A 19,350-nucleotide genomic window follows, 5' to 3' on the forward strand; every position below is an offset into this window, starting at 1 on the left:
TTCCAACAGACACTCACTGGGAAGTGCGACCGGCCCGGCGCACCTGTGTGCGAGCAAGAGCCGTCTTAGGCCTCGGCACGATCATTGGCAGCTCCATGTTGGCTGCTCTGAGCCAGATTTTCGGTGGGTGTTGCTGAAATGCATGTTCTTCACACTGATTTTAAAAATTCCTCTGCCAGGTAGGCGTCACCTGCCAGGACGGGCCCTGGGTGGAGGGTGCGGATGCCCGGCCGGTGGCCTCTGTTCTAAGACAGCACAGTCCCATGTCTATTTCCCGACATCCCGGTATCATTTTCTGCCCAGAGCTGGGGCTTCCTGTGGAGCAAGGGGGCTCCGCCGGACCCCTGGTGGCCTGTGCTGCAGCCCGGGGCCCCCTCTGTGCCTGGCCCAGGTGCCCCCTCTGTGCCTGGCCCAGGTGCCCCCTCTGTGCCTGGCCCAGGTGCCCCCTCTGTGCCTGGCCCAGGTGCCCTTTCCCCACACCTGGCACCTCCCTGCTAACGGTCTGCCCTGCTCACTCTCCCGAAGCAGCAGCCAGAGTTAGGCCGTCTGAGCAGGGGTCACAGGTGGCCCTGGTGCCTGGCAACCCTTCTTTTGAAACACGGCTGTAGTTCCCTAATACCTTACCCAGGAGCCATGCTCAGGGGCATCTCAGGCCCGGAGAAGACGGGACAGATGGTGGTGCTTTGTGGCCCTGGGTCCCTGAAAAGATGTTGTCTCTGGGGGAGGAGTGGGAACTTCTCTTACCCCAGAGTCACAAGCCAAACAGATGCATCATTAAAAACCTCTGAGCAGAGAAGACAGGACAGGTGACGTTGCAGAGACGCCTGCCCAACGCCAGCAGATGCACCTGCTGCTCAGTGGTTGAGGTTCTTGAGGTGGGGATGTCTGGCCTTCGTCCCTGGATAAAATGCCTTTGAGGGCGGGATTATTTGCTTTAAATGTCAGTGTTAAGCTTCCAGGCACGTTAATGAGTGTTTCTCTCTCGTTCTCCCTTTGGTTTTAGCTCGGCTTTGGATCTTTCTTAGGAATTATTGGCATCAACTTGGTGGAGAATAGAAAGCAAATGGTAAGAAAGTACATGGGGTGGTGGGGAGCATGAGTCCCTCATCAGGGGATGGTACAGCTGCACTGGGGCTCTGAGATGAGTCAGCCCTGCCTCCCCAGCACACTGGTGTCTACAGGACCAGCTCTGAGGTTCCCGGGCTGTGGCCTGCACAGTCCTGGATACAGGGTTCAGCGAGTACCATTCACACCTTAGTCTAAGCGAGCATGGCCCTGGGTTGCTGGTGTATCAACCTCACATGGTGTGCAACCACCAACGCTGAGGCCTGGGAAGCTCAGAGAATGCATGAAGTTTGGGACGGGGGTGGCAAATTAAATTAAGTCCTAGTGTGTAAAGTTCAGGCAAAAACATGTGCATAAGCCTCTCTTCCTTTTGAACCAGTGGCTCTAGAGTCTTGTTTTTCATCTGAGTTTGGTTAATGTTTATCTTGCCCAGACTAAGAGGAGAGGTAAAGACATAAAACCAGGAGGGAGCCCCCGGTTCACATGGCAGCAATGCAGAGTGAAATCTAGACACTGCCTGTCCATGATGTTCATGGCTGTATGCGCGGCAACAGCGATCAGGTTCAGCTGGAAGTCTGTTTTGTTGATGCACTGTTTTGGGGACTGTAACTTTAAAAACAAAAACTGGCTAATTTTGTCAGTTCACGGTGGCAGCCAGGATTGAATTTTAAGAGCAGGGTTTAGAGGGGAGGTGGTTGGGCCATTTCTGCCTCATCTCCCAGTTGTTGCTTCAGAGCAGGCTGGAGTTCTCAGCTCTTCCCTGCACCGGCTGTCATGTTACTGTATCATCCAGCGTGCAAATGACCTGTGTCGGGCCCCCAACCCCTGCCTGTTCCCAGTTCCCAGGCCGAGAGGGAGGGTAAGATGGCTGGGCCGCGGTGTATGCCCTCGGAACCCTGTGTGTTAGTCTGTTTTCACACTGCTGATAAAGACGTACCCAAGACTGGGCAGTTTACAAAAGAAAGAGGTTTAATTGAACTCACAGTTCCACGTGGCTGGGGAAGCCTCACGATCACGGCGGAAGGTAAGGAGGAGCAAGTCCTGTCTTACGTGGATGGCAGCAGGCAAAGACAGAGCCTGTGCAGGGAAACTCCCCCTTGTAATAACCATCAGATCTTGTGAGACTTACTGACTATCATGAGAACAGCACGGGAAAGATCTGCCCCCATGATTCAACTGCCTCCCACCAGGTCCCTCCCACAACACATGAGGATCCAAGATGAGATTTGGGTGAGGACACAGCCAAACCATATCACCCCGCATGGGACCCAGCAAACTCCCACTGCTGCCCAGGAAACTGACCCTTGGGCAGATGGAGCCTGATGGTGTGAGGGTGGGAGGTCCCTGGAGGGGTTGGGGGTGGCTGCAAAGACACTGGGATTCTGGTGGAGCAAAGTGTTCTGTTCTGCATAGTAGAGACAGTGTGCACTGCAGGGTGAGCTGCTGTTCTTGGCTAGCAGTTGCAAAGAGATGGAGAGATAGGCCCGGCATTTCCTCTCCCACCCACCCCCTGTTGTTGGCTCCCGAGGGTGGGCGTCACAGCTGACCAGGGTGGGCAAAGGCCTCACACACACCAGTCACAGAATGGTGTTGGAAACAGAGGCCACCTTTGGGAGCCAGCATGCCCCCATGATGGTCTCTAGACAGCATCTCTTCAGAGTCTGGAGCTGCTTGGTGCCTGCAGGGAGTTGCGTGGGCCTGAGGAGGGAAGGCCTCCTGAAGACTTTTCCATAAGATTTCCCCAAAGAGGCAGAAGCTGGGTGTGAAGCTGGGCTTTGGCGATGCACAGGATGGGTGGGCAGTGTGGGTCTGTTTTTCTTTCCTTTTAAAAAAATGGCTTTAATGAGATATAGTCCACATTCCACATAACTCACCCATTTAAAGCACACAATTCAATGGTTTTTAGTGTATTCGCAGATATGTGAACCATCAGCACAGCCAGTGTTAAAACATGAATCACATCAGCAAGAAACCCACACCCTTCTCTTAGCACCCTACCTACCCAGCCTAAGCAACCAGGAATCAACTTCCTGTCTCTGTAGATTCCTACTCTGGGCCTGCTTGCGGAGGGAGTAATGTGTGATATGTGTTCTCTGTAGATTCCTACTCTGGGCTTGTGTGTGGAGGGAGTAACGTGTTATGTGCGGTCTCTGCGTCTGATGTCTGGGCTTGCGTGTGGAGGGAGTAACGTGTTATGTGCGGTCTCTGTGTCTGGTGTCTGGGCTTGCGTGCGGAGGGAGTAACGTGTTATGTGCGGTCTCTGTGTCTGGTGTCTGGCACTGCACATGGTGTCTTTAAGCTTCCTCCGAATTTCCTTGCTTTCTATGGCTGAATAATAATCCACTATATGGGCCGGACACAGTGGCTCACGCCTGTAATCCTAGCACTTTGGGAGGCCAAGGTGGGCGGATCACGAGTTCAGGAGTTCAGGACCAGCCTGACCTACATGGTGAAACCCTGTCTGTACTAAAAATACAAAATTAGCCGGGCATGGTGGCACATGCCTATAATCCCAGCTACTCAGGAGGCTGAGGCAGGAGAATCACTTGAACCTGGGAGGCAGAGGTTGCGGTGAGCCGAGATTGAGCCATTGCACTCCAGTCTGGGTGACTGAGCAAGACTCTGTCTCAAATAATAATAATAACAATGATAATAATAATAATAATAATAATCCACTGTATGGATGGGCCACACTTATCCATACACCAGTTGATGGACATTACAGCTGTTTACAGACTTTGGCTGTTGTGAATAATGCTGCTGTGAACATTTGTACATAGGTTTCTGTGTGAAAATGCATTTACATTTCTTTTGGGCATGTACCTAGGAGTGGAATTGCTGGGTCATACAGTAATGCTGTTTAATCATTTGAGGAACTGCCAGACTGTTTTCCAAAGTGGCTGCCCCATGTTACATTCCCACAGACAGGCATGAGGGCTCCAGTTTCTCCACTCCCTCACCAGCACTTGTCACTGACTGTTTGATTCTAGCCATCTAATGTGTGTTAAGTGGTATCTCATCGTGGTTTTGATTGCATTTCCCTGATGATTAGTGATGTCGAGCATCTCTTCATGTGCCTATTGGCCATTTGCATATGTTCCTGGAGAAATGTCTGTTCATTTCCTTTGCTCATTTTTACATTGGGCTGCCTTTTCCTGTTGAGTCATCAGAGTCATTTATGTATTCTAGATACAAATCGCTTCTCAGATATGTGATTTGCAAATATTTCCTCACATTCTGTACATTGCCTTTTCACTTTCTTAATGGTGTCCTTTGAGGCACAAAAGTTTTTAATTTTGATGAACTCTAATTTATTTTTTCTTTTGTTGTTCATGCTTTTGGTGTCATATCTAAGAATGTTTTACAAATCTAAGGACATGAAGATTTACCCCTAGATTTTTCTAGAAGAGTTTTATAGTTTTAACTCTTCCATCTGGGTCTGTGATCCACTTTGAGTTAACTTTTGTGTATGGTATGAGGTAGGAGTTATTATAGTTTTAACTCTTCCATCTGGTTCTGTGATCCGCCTTGAGTTAACTTTCTTCATGGTGTGAGGTAGGGACCCATGTTCATGCATTTACGGACATCCAGTTGTCCAAGCACCATTTGCTGAAAAGACTGTTTTTTTCTCATTGAATGGTCTTGGCACCCTTGTTGAAAATTAATTGGCCATACATATATGGTTTATTTATGGACTTTAAATTCTATTCTTTTAATCTATATGTCTTTGCTTGTGCCGGTACCACAGTCTTGATTACTGTAGCTTTAGAGTGAGTTTGAAATAAGGGCTTGTGAGTCTTCCAGGTTTGTTCTTTTTCAGGATTACGTTGGCAATTCTGAATCCCTTGCAATTCCATATGAATTTTAGAATCAACTGGTCAATTTCTACAAGGAAGCCAGCTGGGATTCTGGTAGGGATGTGCTGAATCTGTAGCTCAGTGTAGGGAGTGTTACCATCTTAATGTTAAGTATCCCAATCCATGAACATGGAATGTTTTCCCAGTTATTTAGACCTTCTTTAGTTTTTAAAACAATGTTTTGTAGTTCTTAGAGTATAAGTTTTGTATCAAATTTACTTATTTTTCAGTATTTATCAAATGAAGTACTTACCAAATTAAATTTATTCTTGGGTACTTTATTCTTTTTGAGGCTATTTTGAGTGGAATTGTTTTCTTAATTTAACTTCTGGGTTGTCCATTGCAAGTGTTTAGAAATACAGTTGACTTTGTATGTTGATCTAATATCTGCAACCCTGTGGAACTCATTTCTTTGTTCTAGTAGTTCTTTAAAAAATGGATTCCTCAGGATTTTTTACCTACTAGAGCATGTCAAATAGAAACACTTTTGCTTCTTCCTTTCCAATCTGGATGCATGGGGACCATTTCTATGGCTTCGGTAAAAACACATGGGTACTGGAATGACAGGATAAAGACCCAAGAGTGACGGCCACTGCCAGAGCCGTGTGGTGTTCACCTGTCCACGGGCTTCCCTCACCTGGGTGAGGAGGGCACCCGGATGCCCCAGACCAGAGCCTCTGAGGGGTTGTCTGTGATGCCTGTGCAAGCTCATTTCTGCCTTTTCAGGAGAGGCATTCTTCTGGGCTGATGTTGTATGGTGAACCCATATTTCACAATCTCACATTAATTTAATACTTGTGGTAGCTGGAACCTGGCTGTCCGTGAGTGCTGCGTGATCGTAGGAAACTTACTGAAGCATTTCAGCCTCAGTTTCTTCATTTGCATGGTGGCTGGGAACATTTGAGCCAATGCACATGAGAATGTCTTGTTCATGACAGGTTTCGAGAAAGTGGTGGTCATTGTTATACACTGGTTTTAAGTGCATAGATGTCAGAACATTCAAGTTATTTCAAAAGGCAGCAAGGCAGGCTGTCAACGTCAGCTACAGAGAGAACGCGTGTATTTCCAATGCATCCAGATACACATGAACACTTTTTTCTCGATTTATTTTTATTTTAAATTTTTACCATAGAAAACTTTAAGCACATACAAGGGTGGAGAAAATCGCATAATGAACCCTCCATGCCCCCCCACCCAACTCCATCACTTGTCCTGTTCACCCCCCGCCTGCTTCTTCTCTTCCTATGTTGTTTAGAAGCAAATGCCAGACATGGCATCATTTCATTTATAAAGATTTCACTCTGTTCACTTAAGGGATGAAATCTGATCATTAGGAATGGCTTCGCCATTATCCCTACCCATTATCATGTTAGTCTCCGGTGACATCTGAAGAATGCCCCAAATCACATCAGCTTTAGATATTTTTCCACTGCTGAGTGAGTTACTGTTTGCTCCTCACCCAAACAGACATATGAATCATTGATTTCAGGAAGAGCTCTGTAACCTGGCACAGTCCCATAGGTCCTACAGGGATGGGAAAGGGAAGGGCATACAACAGTGTTAACTGGCAATTCTCCTGTGCCCCACGTATGTGCACACGCACAGACACACACGACACACTCCACACAGCACAAAACACATGCATGCCACACACCACACACACACAACACACACAACACACATGACACACACACCACACAACACACAAATGACACACACCACACAATACACACCACATATGCCACACACCACACACACTATACACAACACACACCACACATATGACACACACACCACACATGACACACACACCACACAATACACACCACATACACTACACACACGGCACCACACACACTACACACACCACACACAACACACAATACACGCTCCACACAATACACTACACACACCACATACAACACACACGACACACACAACACACCACACACACTATACACAACACACACCACACATGACACACACACCACACATGACACACACCACACAATACACACCACATACACTACACACACGACACCACACACCACACACAACACACAATACACAATACATGCTCCACACAATACACTACACACACCACATACAACACACACGACACACACAACACACAATGCACACCACATACACCACACACAACGCACACCACACACAAGACACAATATACAACACACACTCCACACAATACACTACTCACACCACACACACTGCACACAACACACGACACACACCACACAATGCACATCACACACACCACACACCACACACTCCACACAATACACAACACACACCACACATGACACACATCGCACACACAACACACTACATACCACACACACCACACACTCCACACACACCACATACAACACACACAGCACACAACACACACAACACACAATACACAACACTCACTCCACACAATACACTACACACACCACATATATGACACACACACTACACAATGCACACCACATACACTACACAAACCACACACCACACATACTACAACACCACACACACCACACATACTATACACACCATACACAGAAGTCTTTGGTCTGGACTGAGCCCGTTTTCTCCATTCCTCTAAGTGCTGGAGGGTGAGGTCTCGGCCGCCTTCCTTGCGCCCTGCTTAGCTTCTGCTCAGGGCCTCGCTGTCGTGGGAGCCCCATCAGTCTTCCTGGGGCGTTGGGCCCTGCACCTTCTCCTGTGGAAGCTGTGAGGGTCTCCGCCCCTTTGGGTGGGGCTGGTGGAGAGTGGTTTCTGGGATCCCCGGATGGCAGTGTTGGGCGGCTCTGCGGGTCACCGGTGAGGACACTGTGAGCTGCCCAGGGCAAGAGCCCGTGCCAAGGCCCCACGGCCCCAAGTATGTCCCACAAGGGCCGGGTGTTCTGGAGGACAGGCGTTGAGTGGGCCCCATCCACTTGCCATCCAACCCTGGATCCCACGACCTCACCCACAGCGGGGGAATAACTAAGGGAGTGGAGCACAGGCGGAGCATGGGCACAGGCGGCCACACTCGCTGGGCACCCAGCTCGGGGTTGGTCCTGCCGGGCCCACAGCCTCACCACCGAGGCCTCTTTCCCTGAAGCTCGTGTGGCCCTGATGAGGCCCCAGCTCTCCGTGCCTGTCAGGCACTGGGGGGTGTTTCTCTGAGGCCGGTGGCCCCGCATCCCCGCCCAGGGACCATGGGACCCCTGCGGCCCCACAGGTGGCTTGAGTCAGACTTTCCCAGGTGCACGTGGCCTGTGGCATCGGCAGGTCTCTGTGTGCAGCCATGTGCGGCCTGTGAGCTGAGGCTGAGTCTTCCGGGCCGCCCCTCCTGGACCGTAGTGGGACCTGCCCAGGACACCAGTCCACACCTCCTCCATGCAAACGCCTCAGGCCACACCTGCAGGGGACGGGGTGAAGTTCAAAGAGGACCCTGTCCCGTCCCCCACTCTCTGCTCAAAGACGCTGCCACCTGAACCCTCCAGACTTGGGTTAATTTTGGGAGAAGGGTGGGCACTGGCACAAGGGTGGGTGAGTGGAGCGACTTGGGGGCCGCCCGCCCTGCCTTCTTTTCTGGCTGCCTGGGCATCTGCCACAGAAACTAGGTCTAGTTACAGGAAAATCAACCAAGTCCCAGGTTTTAGGCCCCTGAGCTTGGAGGCCTGTGGGATCGTGCACCTGCCACTCAGGGGCCGACTCGGCGGCTCTGGTTTCTTAAACGCACCTCTCTTCTGCGGGCGGCACCTGCTTCCTGTCATCCTCCCGACAGCCACGTCGAGCCCAGGCAGGCTGGAGCCACATGCCCACCCTGCTGCTGTCCGAGCTGTGAGCTGTGCACGTGACCCCGCCTCAGAGCTGCTGGCTCCGTCCCACGGCCACAGTGGGGCCCTAGCAGGCCCTCGCCTCAGGACGCCTGTTTTTTTCTGCTATCTGAGCAGCCTTGCCTCCCTGGGCACGCCTGGTTAGCAGGGGCTGGGGTGCAGCCTCCCGGACACGTGGGGCCGAGTGTGACACTCAGAGGGGTCGCTGACCTGGAGCTTCCCGACACAGTGGGCACAGGCGACCTGTTCCCACCTTGGTTTTCCCTTGGTTGTCTCCCATCCTGATGCGTGAGCTGGTGGTGCTGACGCCCTGGTGAGCAGGAAAAGCTCCTCCTCGTTCTGCAGCAGAGCCACACCCCATGCTGAGCATCCCTGACACCCACCCACAGGTCCCAGGAGCCAGCGCCTATGGATGCATTGGTTACGAGGTAGAGCTTTGCCTAGGGTCACAGGTGCTTGGGCTGTCTGCTTGTAAAGTGCCCTGTCTGAAACCAACACCTGGAATTTCTATTTTTGCTGCCACAGAAGCTGCATCCACATCTGCTTGTTTGGAAAATCCAACTCATTTTCTGGCTGGGTCCAAATATCTGCATATTTTTGGACAGGGCCCTGGAATTTCTCATGGAAAGCCACAGCCAGATCTGTTTCTGTGGCCACTCCGCAGGGAGTTACATGTCACTGGAGCCTCGGCGTCTGTTAGAAGATGTGGTGCACTTTGGGGATCTCTGTCTCCCTCTAGCTCTGTCTCCCTCTCTATCTCTCTGTCTCTGTCTCCCTCTCTATCTCTCTGCCTCTCTTTACACCCAGCACACCTGGATTTGAACCCAGACCCAGCCTCTTGCCAGCTATGTGACCTGGGCGGGGCCAACAGTTCCTGTCAAGCCTGGTGGAGTGCCTGCCCGTTCCCAGTGCAGGGCTGGACAGTGGCGGAGTCTGCCAGCTCTACCCGCTGACTGTGCACCCCAGACTGCTGTGGGGCCGAGGGGAGGGGCGGTGGCCCCGGCTGTGTCTCTGGGGGCAGCTCCCCCAGCGCTGTGCTGACTCTAGACTCAGCCCAGAAGGCAGGGACTGCGGTGTGTGGGATGCACGTGCTTCAGCACCTAGAACAGCTCCCGCCCGGGTCCACCAGGCTTTGCTCAAAGGAGGATGGTCTCGGGAAGGGAACCCCCAGGGTCCCCGCACCAGGTCCCTTGTCCTAAGGAGGGGGATGAGCCATCTCCCTAGGTCATGGGGGCAGCGAGGGCGGCGCTTCCTGCCACTGCCTTTGCCCTGTGCAGCCTGGGCGGCCTCAGACAGAGCCTTCCTGGGTGGGTACTGTGGGTCTGCCTCCCCCTGAGTGCCTCCTCCTTGGCTGACCCTGTCATTCACCACCTGAAGCCATTGCTAACAATAACCAATCCAGGTGGTGCCGGGCAGGGCTGCGTGGTCTCTGGGGGTTTCCTGGACGACTGTGGACCGGTCAGGGCTGGCCAGGGTCACAGAGAGGAGCCCACAGCTGCCTGTGCCAGGGTGGAGGGCCTGAGGGGGTGGACAGCACAAGGCTAGTCCTGAGCTTGTCAGGAGACGTGGATGGGGTGCATTCCTGTAGAGGAAGGCTCGGAACAAGCTGCCCTCCAGCAGGATCAGTGCAGGACAGGCGTGTTCCTGTCTGGCAGAACCCTGCAGTATAAAAAGCTGGCTAAACAGGAATCAAGTGATTTTGGACAGGGGTGGAGATGTGAGAGAGGGAAAGGAGATCTTTAGCTTCAATATGTCATCTCCCAGCAAGATGAGAGTCTGAACCTGTGGTGTAGCTGGGTCTGCAACAAGCAATGGTATCAGCTGCTGTAACGATGTGATGATGACCACTTGTGGTGCCATGGCGTCTTCTCCCGGGTGAGTCCTGATTTCACCTGCTGTAATGATATGACGATGATCACCTGTGGTACTGTGGCGTCTTCTCCCGGGTGAGTCCCGATTTCACCTGCTGTAATGATATGACGATGATCACCTGTGGTACTGTGGCGTCTTCTCCCGAGTGAGTCCCGATTTCACCTGCTGTAATGATATGATGATGATCACCTGTGGTACTGTGGCGTCTTCTCCCGGGTGAGTCCCGATTTCACCTGCTGTAATGATATGACGATGATCACCTGTGGTACTGTGGCGTCTTTTCCTGGGTGAGTCCGTATTTCACTCAACTGCCTCACTAACCTGACATTAGGTTTTTGTTGATCTTTTTCTAGCCTGGGCAGGGCCTCCACTGACCCATAGAGAAACTGACCCATAGAGAAACACCCACAAATGCTCACTCCTGGCCACTGGCTGTAAGAGTTGAAGAAAGAAGAAACATGAAAAGCAGCTCAATAGTCAAAAACAGGTATATTTTGGAGAATAAACCCTAGAGGGGCTTCGGGCCGATTTAGGTCTGGAGTGTTCTCTCTTACAGACTAAAGGTATTTAAGGATTTAGGAAGGGGAGCTTGTCGCAGGTTCAGAGTGTTTTTGGGTGGAGGGAGTTTTATGGCAGGGTTGGAAGGTTTCGGGTCAGAGGGGAGTTTATCTTGGGGTCGGCATGTTTCTGGTCAAAGGTGTCATTTGTGGTTTATGGTCATGCTGATATTAGACATTAGGTTGATGTTTTTGGGCTGGATTTTGGGGGTTTTTAATCAAGGGGAACTTAAAATGGTGGCGTTTGTCCAAGATGGCGATGTTCCTGCTCTGTCAATCCAGACCCTGTAGTTGAAAAGGACGAGGGGTGATGTGTTCTTTTTGGCTACTTCCTGCTGAGAGAGAGTGGTCCTTACGGGGCACTGAATGCAGCACTGGACTTCTGGGGGCTTAGAGGCAGCATCTGCTGATACATCTAGGAGTGGAAGAGGTGCATTTGTTCCTGGAAGCACTGTCTGTTTTGGGGGCATAGAGGGAGCGTCTGCTGATACATCTAGGGGTGGAAGAGGTGGATTTGTTCCCGGAAGTGCTCTCTGTTTTGGGGCCATAGAGGGAGCGTCTGCTGATACATCTAGGAGTGGAAGAGGTGCATTTGTTCCTGGAAGTACTGTCTGTTTTGGGGGCGTAGAGGGAGCGTCTGCTGATACATCTCGTCTTCAGCTTACGGGGCTTTAAGAAAGCACAGCTTAGGTTTCAGTGATTTCCAGTTAGAAAAGTGGGGAAAAAGGAAAAATTGAAAACATTATTTTGGAGACTGGTAGCCAGAAAAGTTAGAATTTAATCTAAACTGTAGAAAATAATAACAATTGAAAAACATCAGACAAGACTGGAATTTAACAACAGGTGTGCTATAGTTTTTGAAACAATTTTCTCTCTCCAGTTTTCCATTTTTATTAAAAGACGCATGGTAGGACTGGTTTACTTTATTATACTTGGCTTAATTATTTGTATACAGTGCAGCAAGAATAATTATTTTTCACACAGGCCTTTTAAATTGTCTTTGATGGAACTTTGTTTTATAGAAGGAATCTGAGATAAGACTTTTTAAAGCTGAGCCCAGCCATGGAATTGTACCATTAAATACCTATGAGTTGGGTGAATTCCTCTCCTGTTGAGGTTCCTGGTCTGTCAGAAAGTGACATTCTTTACTTACCCCAGATCAGAACCCCTGTGCAGGGACTGTGTACACAGAATAGGAGGCCAGTTTCCAAGGCCTTTCTTGGCTTCATAAGTCAAGTTTGATTCCTTAAAGGAAAGCACACCATTCCAACCAAAGTCTTGGTAAAATAACCAGTTTCTCCAATTGTGTCCTGTTACAAAAGAAAACAGATTCTTATTGCACTTATGCAAATCACTGTATTGCCATAACTTAAGAATAGTCACAAATACTTTCCAAATTCTGGAGAAAATCAGGTAGAGAGGAACAAATAAGCTCCAAATTTTGCTCATGGGAGTATACTAAATTGTTAAAAGCTGTCAGTAGCTCGCAAGACGTTTCCTTGACTCTGAAAAGCAAAACAAAGGATTAGCAACATTTTAAGCAAAATGTCAAAATGATCACTCCAATCTCCTGTTGGTTCAGTTCATGTAGTTAATTCCTGTCCTGCCTGATATTAATGAACATTTTAGCTCTTCAAGAGTCCTGAACATTTTTCCTCTATTCTGATGTCACAGTCTTCAAAGTTATCAGAAACCTGCATTGAAGAGCACCTGGTAAAGCTTTATAGCTGATTATAAAACCACCTTCTAAACAGGACCAAAACAAGACAACAATTGCCTATGGATGACAAAATGTTTTAGGGTAGCCATAGTTAAAGACACAATTGACAAGGAAATCTGTTACCTTGTGGCACACAATAATTTTAACATAACAATGATGATTATTACTGATAATGTACACTAAAATATATCAGAATTATAGAAGTCTCCCATAACTTTGGAACACATACCAATAACATATTTATACAAACACAGCCCAAAGAAGGCCAAACACCATTGCATATTTGACAATGCTTCCTGTATAATTTTTATACCAAATAAGCCGAATTTCACCTTTACATTAGTGTACTATTAATGTTAAACCCAATTCTTAATAAAACTTTATAGACATATTTACCCAATTTTAATGTTTGATCATAAGGTAAGATTTTTATAGACCTTTTATAACTCTTTACAATTTTTGTTAAAGAGCAGGCTAGTGCTCTAAGAGAAACCCATTGTGCTTTTATTTTAATGCTTAATTTGCAGAAAAACTGGAGGATACCCCTTTCACTTTAGCCAATATGTTTACAAATAGAATTTCCCTTACAATCAACCATTCACAACTTGCTTAAACCTTCATTTTTATTTTATCCAACTTAAAACAACCCTTTAACCTTTTAATCTAGGCAAAAATTCACATTCCCGTGCCTCCTTATAATCTTTTTACCAAAAGTATATTTTGCTTTCCTTACACACCTTGCATGTAAACTGTTTCTTCAATAGTCTTAAATACATGTAACACTGTTAACTCTTAGCAACCTTCACTTTTGGTGAAGACCTTGGTAAGTTTGGGATTTTAAATGATGTAGTAGGTGTGAAGCCTGGGACTTAGACAGAAGTGCACACAAGGTCTGATTCATTCCAGCATCAAACTCCGTGTGTCCCAGGCCTTACCTAGATATAAAGCAGGCAAGTTGTACAGCTAAGAGTCATAGTGGCATTTTATAAAGCATTTAGGAGGCCTAATCACCTTTAAATTCTACATCATTTCTTGCATAAATTCCCTTGTATAAATTCTTTTATGACTACGCAGACAAGCTACCACATGTCTTGACTTTCTGACTTGTCCTAAACATCCCTGTCTTCAAACAACCAGTTATTTTACTTTAGGACAAAAATTTACCATACAAGATCCTTTCTTATATAAATTCTCTTTTCTTTAATACCTTTTTGCATAGCTAGGGGGCATGGCTAATTTCTTATATCCCCAGGCCTTATCTAGAATTTAACACTCCAAAATAAATTGAACAATTTTTAAGTCAAAGAACCAGTTTATGATCTAAAAGCATTTAATAAACCTAATATTTGACCTGCATAATTTAGACCAACTGTTTACATTTTTGAAGATATTTTTATTTTACCAACAGTCTTTACAACTTTTTAGTTTTGTAACTTTCTTTATATCTCTCTTATTTCCTGGTTTCTTTTACCTTGTTTTATATAAAACCTTTAAATAAGCTTTGAATTAGACACAAATTATTTAACCTTTAAAAAGGATACAATTTTTAGAAAGAATGCTTTCCTACAATATATTTTTATTGGAAAAACCTAAATAATGAAATAGCTGTAGTTTAATTTAATATAACTTTAGATTCCAAATTATGACCAGTTTGTTTACAAATATTTGTCCCATTACATTTACCTAATTATTTTAATCACTTGCCTAGATCATTTATGAAAACTGTGGTAATCATTTAAAGTTATGAAACTGCCATTGCACAATTATGACTGAGACAGTGAAAACGGTCTGAACTGACTCCATCTTGCTTCTGACCTACAGATACCGTCCCAGTTACCCTGGGTTCCGTGGACTCACTGGACATGGGGGTGCAGGATCCGGGCACCCTCAGTCCTCCGTCGTCAGCGCCGGCAGTGATGAGATTTCCTCCTGTGATGGTCGGCGGGGAGGGGGCTTCATTATGAGCCCCACCTGAATGGGGAAGGTGTCCCTGTTGGGAGCCGTCCATTTTCCAGTGTCCCCAGAGACCACAGGTTGGGCACAGTTTGGTGGGGGCAGGGGTTTAGGACAAGCCTTTGCCCAGTGTCCAGCGTTGCCACATCAGAAACAGACTCCCAGAGAGGTGGGGGACTTTTCTTTCGGGTTATCAGGAGGCTTTTTGTGGAGCTGACTTTTGGACAGTAGAGGTGAGCATCTGGTATTTATATGGAGATGTTTGTCTTTTTGAATTCTTTGTTCCTCATTTGTGTTGTTAAAGACATGGAAGGCTGCATTTAGGAGGTCCCACTGACATGTCTGGGGACCCTCCTCTAATTTTTATAATTTTTTCTGGATATCTTGGTGGATTGGGAAACAAATTGGAGGGGGAGAAAAGTTTGACCTTCTCTAGATTCTGGGTCCAAATTGGTATATTTTAGCATCGCTTCAGTGACGTGTGGTAAGAAAAGGGCAGGATTTTCCTGGGGCTCTTATGTAATTTCTCTGAGTTTTTCATAATTAACTGCCTTATGGGCATTTTTGTCCATGCCTGCGAGGGGACAGGTGATCACGTGGTTTCTTTGCCTGAAGCCAGTGTCTCCCTGTTGGTAAGTCCAATCTGGATCTCTACGGGGCCTGCATCGTTAGCCACTGGGTTTTATATTAGGGTTTGATTATGGAGTTTATCTGCGTCGGCCTCAGCTGAATGCCATACGCTCCTTTTCATCAGGAGTGAGGGTGGAGTTAGAATTATGTCAATGTCACGCCAAGTTAAAGTAAAGGATTGGGCTATGTGCAGGAATTCCCTGTGATAATGAGAGGGATTTTCAGAGAAAGATTCCAGGTGCTGTTGGATCCGTGACAAGTCAGACGTGGAAAAAATCAGACGTAGAGAAAGGGCCATGAACGCAAGCAGTGCCTTCAACCCCAGCTACTTCCTGGAGAGGGAGAATGGCAGAGGTGGCTTGACTGGCTGGGGTAGTTTCTGAATGGGTGACTGGTGGAGAAGGACGATGGGCGGGGTTTGGGGCTAAAGGCTTGGGGGTAGGAGGGGCCAACAGGGTGGAGGGTTTGGTCGGGTGAGGAGCAGATGCAGAGGGTCGAGAGTACGGAGGGGGTTCATCTGCAGGGTCAGAAGGGGTTTCGGAGGAAGGGATTTCGGAGGAAGGGAAGACCTGGGGAGGGTTTTCTTTAAGAAGAAGGATTTCATGAGGGGTGCAAGCGTGACATAGGCAGGGCTGAAGAAAGCCTGAATATAGGGAACCTCTTGTCATTTGCTGCTCCTGGTTATAAAGTTGTCAAGGTCCCTGAGAATTTGAAAGTCAAAGATGCTGTTTTTGGGCCATTGGCTGTCGTTATCTAGTTTGAATTGGGCCAGGCCGTGTTACCATAAAAAACTAAACGCTTTGGCTTTAGGCTCCCCTGTAAGCCAAGTTTGGTGAAGTTGTGAAGGAGACAGCCAAGCGGGGACGGCATAGGGATGTGGGATTGTTGGACACCCATGTGAGCTGGTAAGAGGAGGCCGAGGGTGTCTGTTTTTGTTCTAGGTGTCTCCAGAAGAAAGACAGAGACCCAGATTCCTGTTTATAAAGAGGACAATTAACCTGAGAAGAGACTGGGAGTTCCCAAGATTTTCCCCAGCTTAATCCCACTGGTCCTCTGAGGACCAGGACAGCAGATCTGACTTTCCTGGGTACCATGAGAAAGCCAGGGGAGGGCAGATCTTACCAGTCAGCTGGATTCATGTCTGGTGTTGGATGTTCCAGTTGGAATTGGCAAAGCGCCTCCCAGACTGGAGCCATGTGAGGAAGACAGAGAGAGAGAGAGAAGGAGAAGAAGAGGAAGAGGAAGAGAAGAAGAAGAAGAAGAAGAAGGAGGAGGAGGAGGAGGAGGAGGAGGAGGAGGAGGAGGAGGAGGAGGAGGAGGAGGAGGAGGAGGAGGAGGAGGAGGAGGAGGAGGAGGAGGAGGAGGAGGAGGAGGAGGAGGAGGAGGAGGAGGAGGAGGAGGAGGAGGAGGAGGGAGGAGGAGGGAGGAGGAGAAGGGAGGAGGAGAAGGAGAGAAGGGTTAGAGAGTGAAATGCCCATTGTGAGCAGTTGGAGGTGGATTTCTGAGACCTGAGGATTTTGAGAGCCCACTGGGGAGTAGCCCTGGCCCAAGGGAACAACAGTTTCCTTCGGGTCAGTTGTCCTCCTTATGCAAATTGCTCGGAAAGTAAAGTGAGAGAAAAGACAAGGCAGGTGGCCAGAGGCCCTCAGGATCTAGGAATTAGCCTGGGACGAGCTGCCACTGCTCATGGCTTCCTGGGTTGCAAGAGAGCCTCTGGCCCCAACACCTGTCCTAGGTTTTGGCACCAAATGTAAGAGTTAAAGAGGAAAGAAACATGAAAAGTGGCTCAACTATCAAAGAGAGGTTTATTTTGGAGAATAAACCTGAGAGGGGCTTCTGGTGAATTTAGGTCAGGAGTGTTCTCTCTTATATAAGGGTATTTAAGGGTTTAGGAAGCGGGGAGCTTATTGCAGGAGCAGAATGTTTCTGGGTGGAGGAGAGTTTTATTGCAGGGTTGGAATGTTTCTGGTCGGAGGTGTCATTTGTGGTTTATGGTCATGCTGACATTAGTCAGTAAGTTGATGTTTCTGGGGCTGGATTTAGGCAGTTTTTAGTCAAAGGGAACTTAAAATGGCAGTGTTTGTCCAAGACGGTGATGCCCCTGCTCTGTCACTGGCAAAGTGCCCAGGCTGAGAGTCATTTCCTGAAGTTCACTGCCCTGCACGCAGGCACTGGCTTTGCCTTCTGATTTCCACCTGCACACCATGACAGAGGTTGCCCTCCAGGCAAAACACTGCAGGGCAGAGAGGGAGGCTTGCGGGGTTCCCTCACCCTCCAGCTGTGGTTTATGACTCAGCTGGCACTAGGGTCTCATGTTTGCTGCTCGTCCTACCTCTCCTGCTGTTGTCTTTAGCAAACGCATGAGCAAAGAGAGGTCCTAGACCACTGACAGAGAAATAGACCCACCGGAGGAGAGAGGCTGGAAAGCTGAAAAGTTCAATTAAAGAAACTTCTAAGTCAGCAGAAATTTAGAAATTCAGTCTCCCCAACATGAGCTTTCCCTGGTTTTGAAACCTTTAGGTCATTGGTCAGGGTCAGAAGTAGGAACGGTTGCCGCTGGGCTTGGAGACCCCACTCTGGACGTGACTGTGGGTGCTGGACGTCCCCAGGCCTCCCTGTCCTCGTCTCGATGAAGGGATGATAGGGTTGCCCTCAGGGGCTCAGGAGAGGCAGGAAAAACACCTGGGATAGTGGCTGGACGTACTCACACATCCCTGTGTCTTCTCGGACACTCCCGGAGCCAGATGCTTCTCAGAGTGTTTTGGATTTTAGGAGGGAACGTGGGGATGGGCCAGACCGTTTGATTCCTCCAGTGGAGTCTGAGGCAGTCTCCCACTTCGTGTTTCCAAAGCAAAGCACACGAACATTCACGCAACGTGGGGTAAATGCAGGCTGTGCGTGGACTTCTTCAGACCAGGGCATGCTTTGCTGTAAAATGAATTCAAGAATCAAACCATGAGGGCTCTGGACTTTGGGATTCTAGCCAGAGAACCATGGGCCACCATCATCACCATCCCCACTGTCATCACAGTCTTTACTATCCCCCCGCTGTCACCATTGTCACCATCATCACCATCCCTACTGTCATCACGGTCATTGCCATCGTCACCATCCTGTCATCACTGTCATCGCCATTGTCACTTCCTCACTGTCATTGCCATTGTCACCTTCCCCACTGTCATCACCATCCCCATCACCATCACTGTCGTCACTGTAATTACCATCTTCACTGTATCACTGTCACCATTGTCACCATCCCCACTGTCATCACTGTCATCACCCTCATCACCATCATCACTGTTGTCATCACCGTCACCGTCACCATCATCAGTGTCATCACCATCACTGTTGTCACCATCATCACCATCATCACCATTGTCACCACTGTCATCACCATTGTCACCATCATCACCATCATCATCGTCATCACCATCATCACTGTTGTCACCATCACCGTCATCACTGTTGTCACCATCATCACCATCATCACTGTCGTTACCCTCATCACCATCATCACTGTCATCACCATCACCGTCATCACTGTCGTCACCAGCAGCAGCTGCTTCCTCTGTGCTGGGGAGTGAATTTCCTCCCTGGCATCCACGTCAGAGCAGGCAGGAAAAGGGATTGCAGACGAGTCATCAGAAGAAACCTTTACGATGGATTTCTCATTTCTCGGTCTGGGCTGGTGGCGTTGGAGATCATCTGTAGTGGCCTCTCATTCACTGAGAAGGAGGCCACGTCTTGGTTTTTGAGGAGGAGTGAGCCCTGTCCCAGGCTCACCAGTTACACATGTGACATGCACGGGGCATGCCTTCACACAGGAGACCACATTACTCCTGGCAATGGGCCCCATAAGGCAC

The 19,350-nt window shown here is 48.5% G+C and overlaps 1 protein-coding gene and 1 long non-coding RNA gene across 5 annotated transcripts in view; both read left to right on the plus strand.

The window, feature by feature from the left end:
* Positions 1–19,350, plus strand: part of TMEM255B (transmembrane protein 255B) — a 53,594-nt gene that overhangs the window by 8,992 nt on the left and 25,252 nt on the right. For all 4 annotated transcript variants that reach the window (XM_055097066.2, XM_055097063.2, XM_055097064.2 and 1 more), the window contains exon 3: positions 1,004–1,066. In XM_055097066.2, the coding sequence (XP_054953041.1) occupies positions 1,004–1,066 (63 nt within the window). The remainder of the gene's footprint in view (positions 1–1,003; positions 1,067–19,350) is intronic.
* On the plus strand, positions 9,145–16,719 carry LOC134728842 (uncharacterized). The gene is made up of 2 exons (XR_010109700.1): positions 9,145–11,114; positions 14,726–16,719. It is a non-coding gene; the product is annotated as an uncharacterized LOC134728842 (long non-coding RNA).

Source organism: Pan paniscus, chromosome 14 (assembly GCF_029289425.2).
Source record: "Pan paniscus chromosome 14, NHGRI_mPanPan1-v2.0_pri, whole genome shotgun sequence".
NCBI classification, from domain to species: domain Eukaryota; kingdom Metazoa; phylum Chordata; class Mammalia; order Primates; family Hominidae; genus Pan; species Pan paniscus.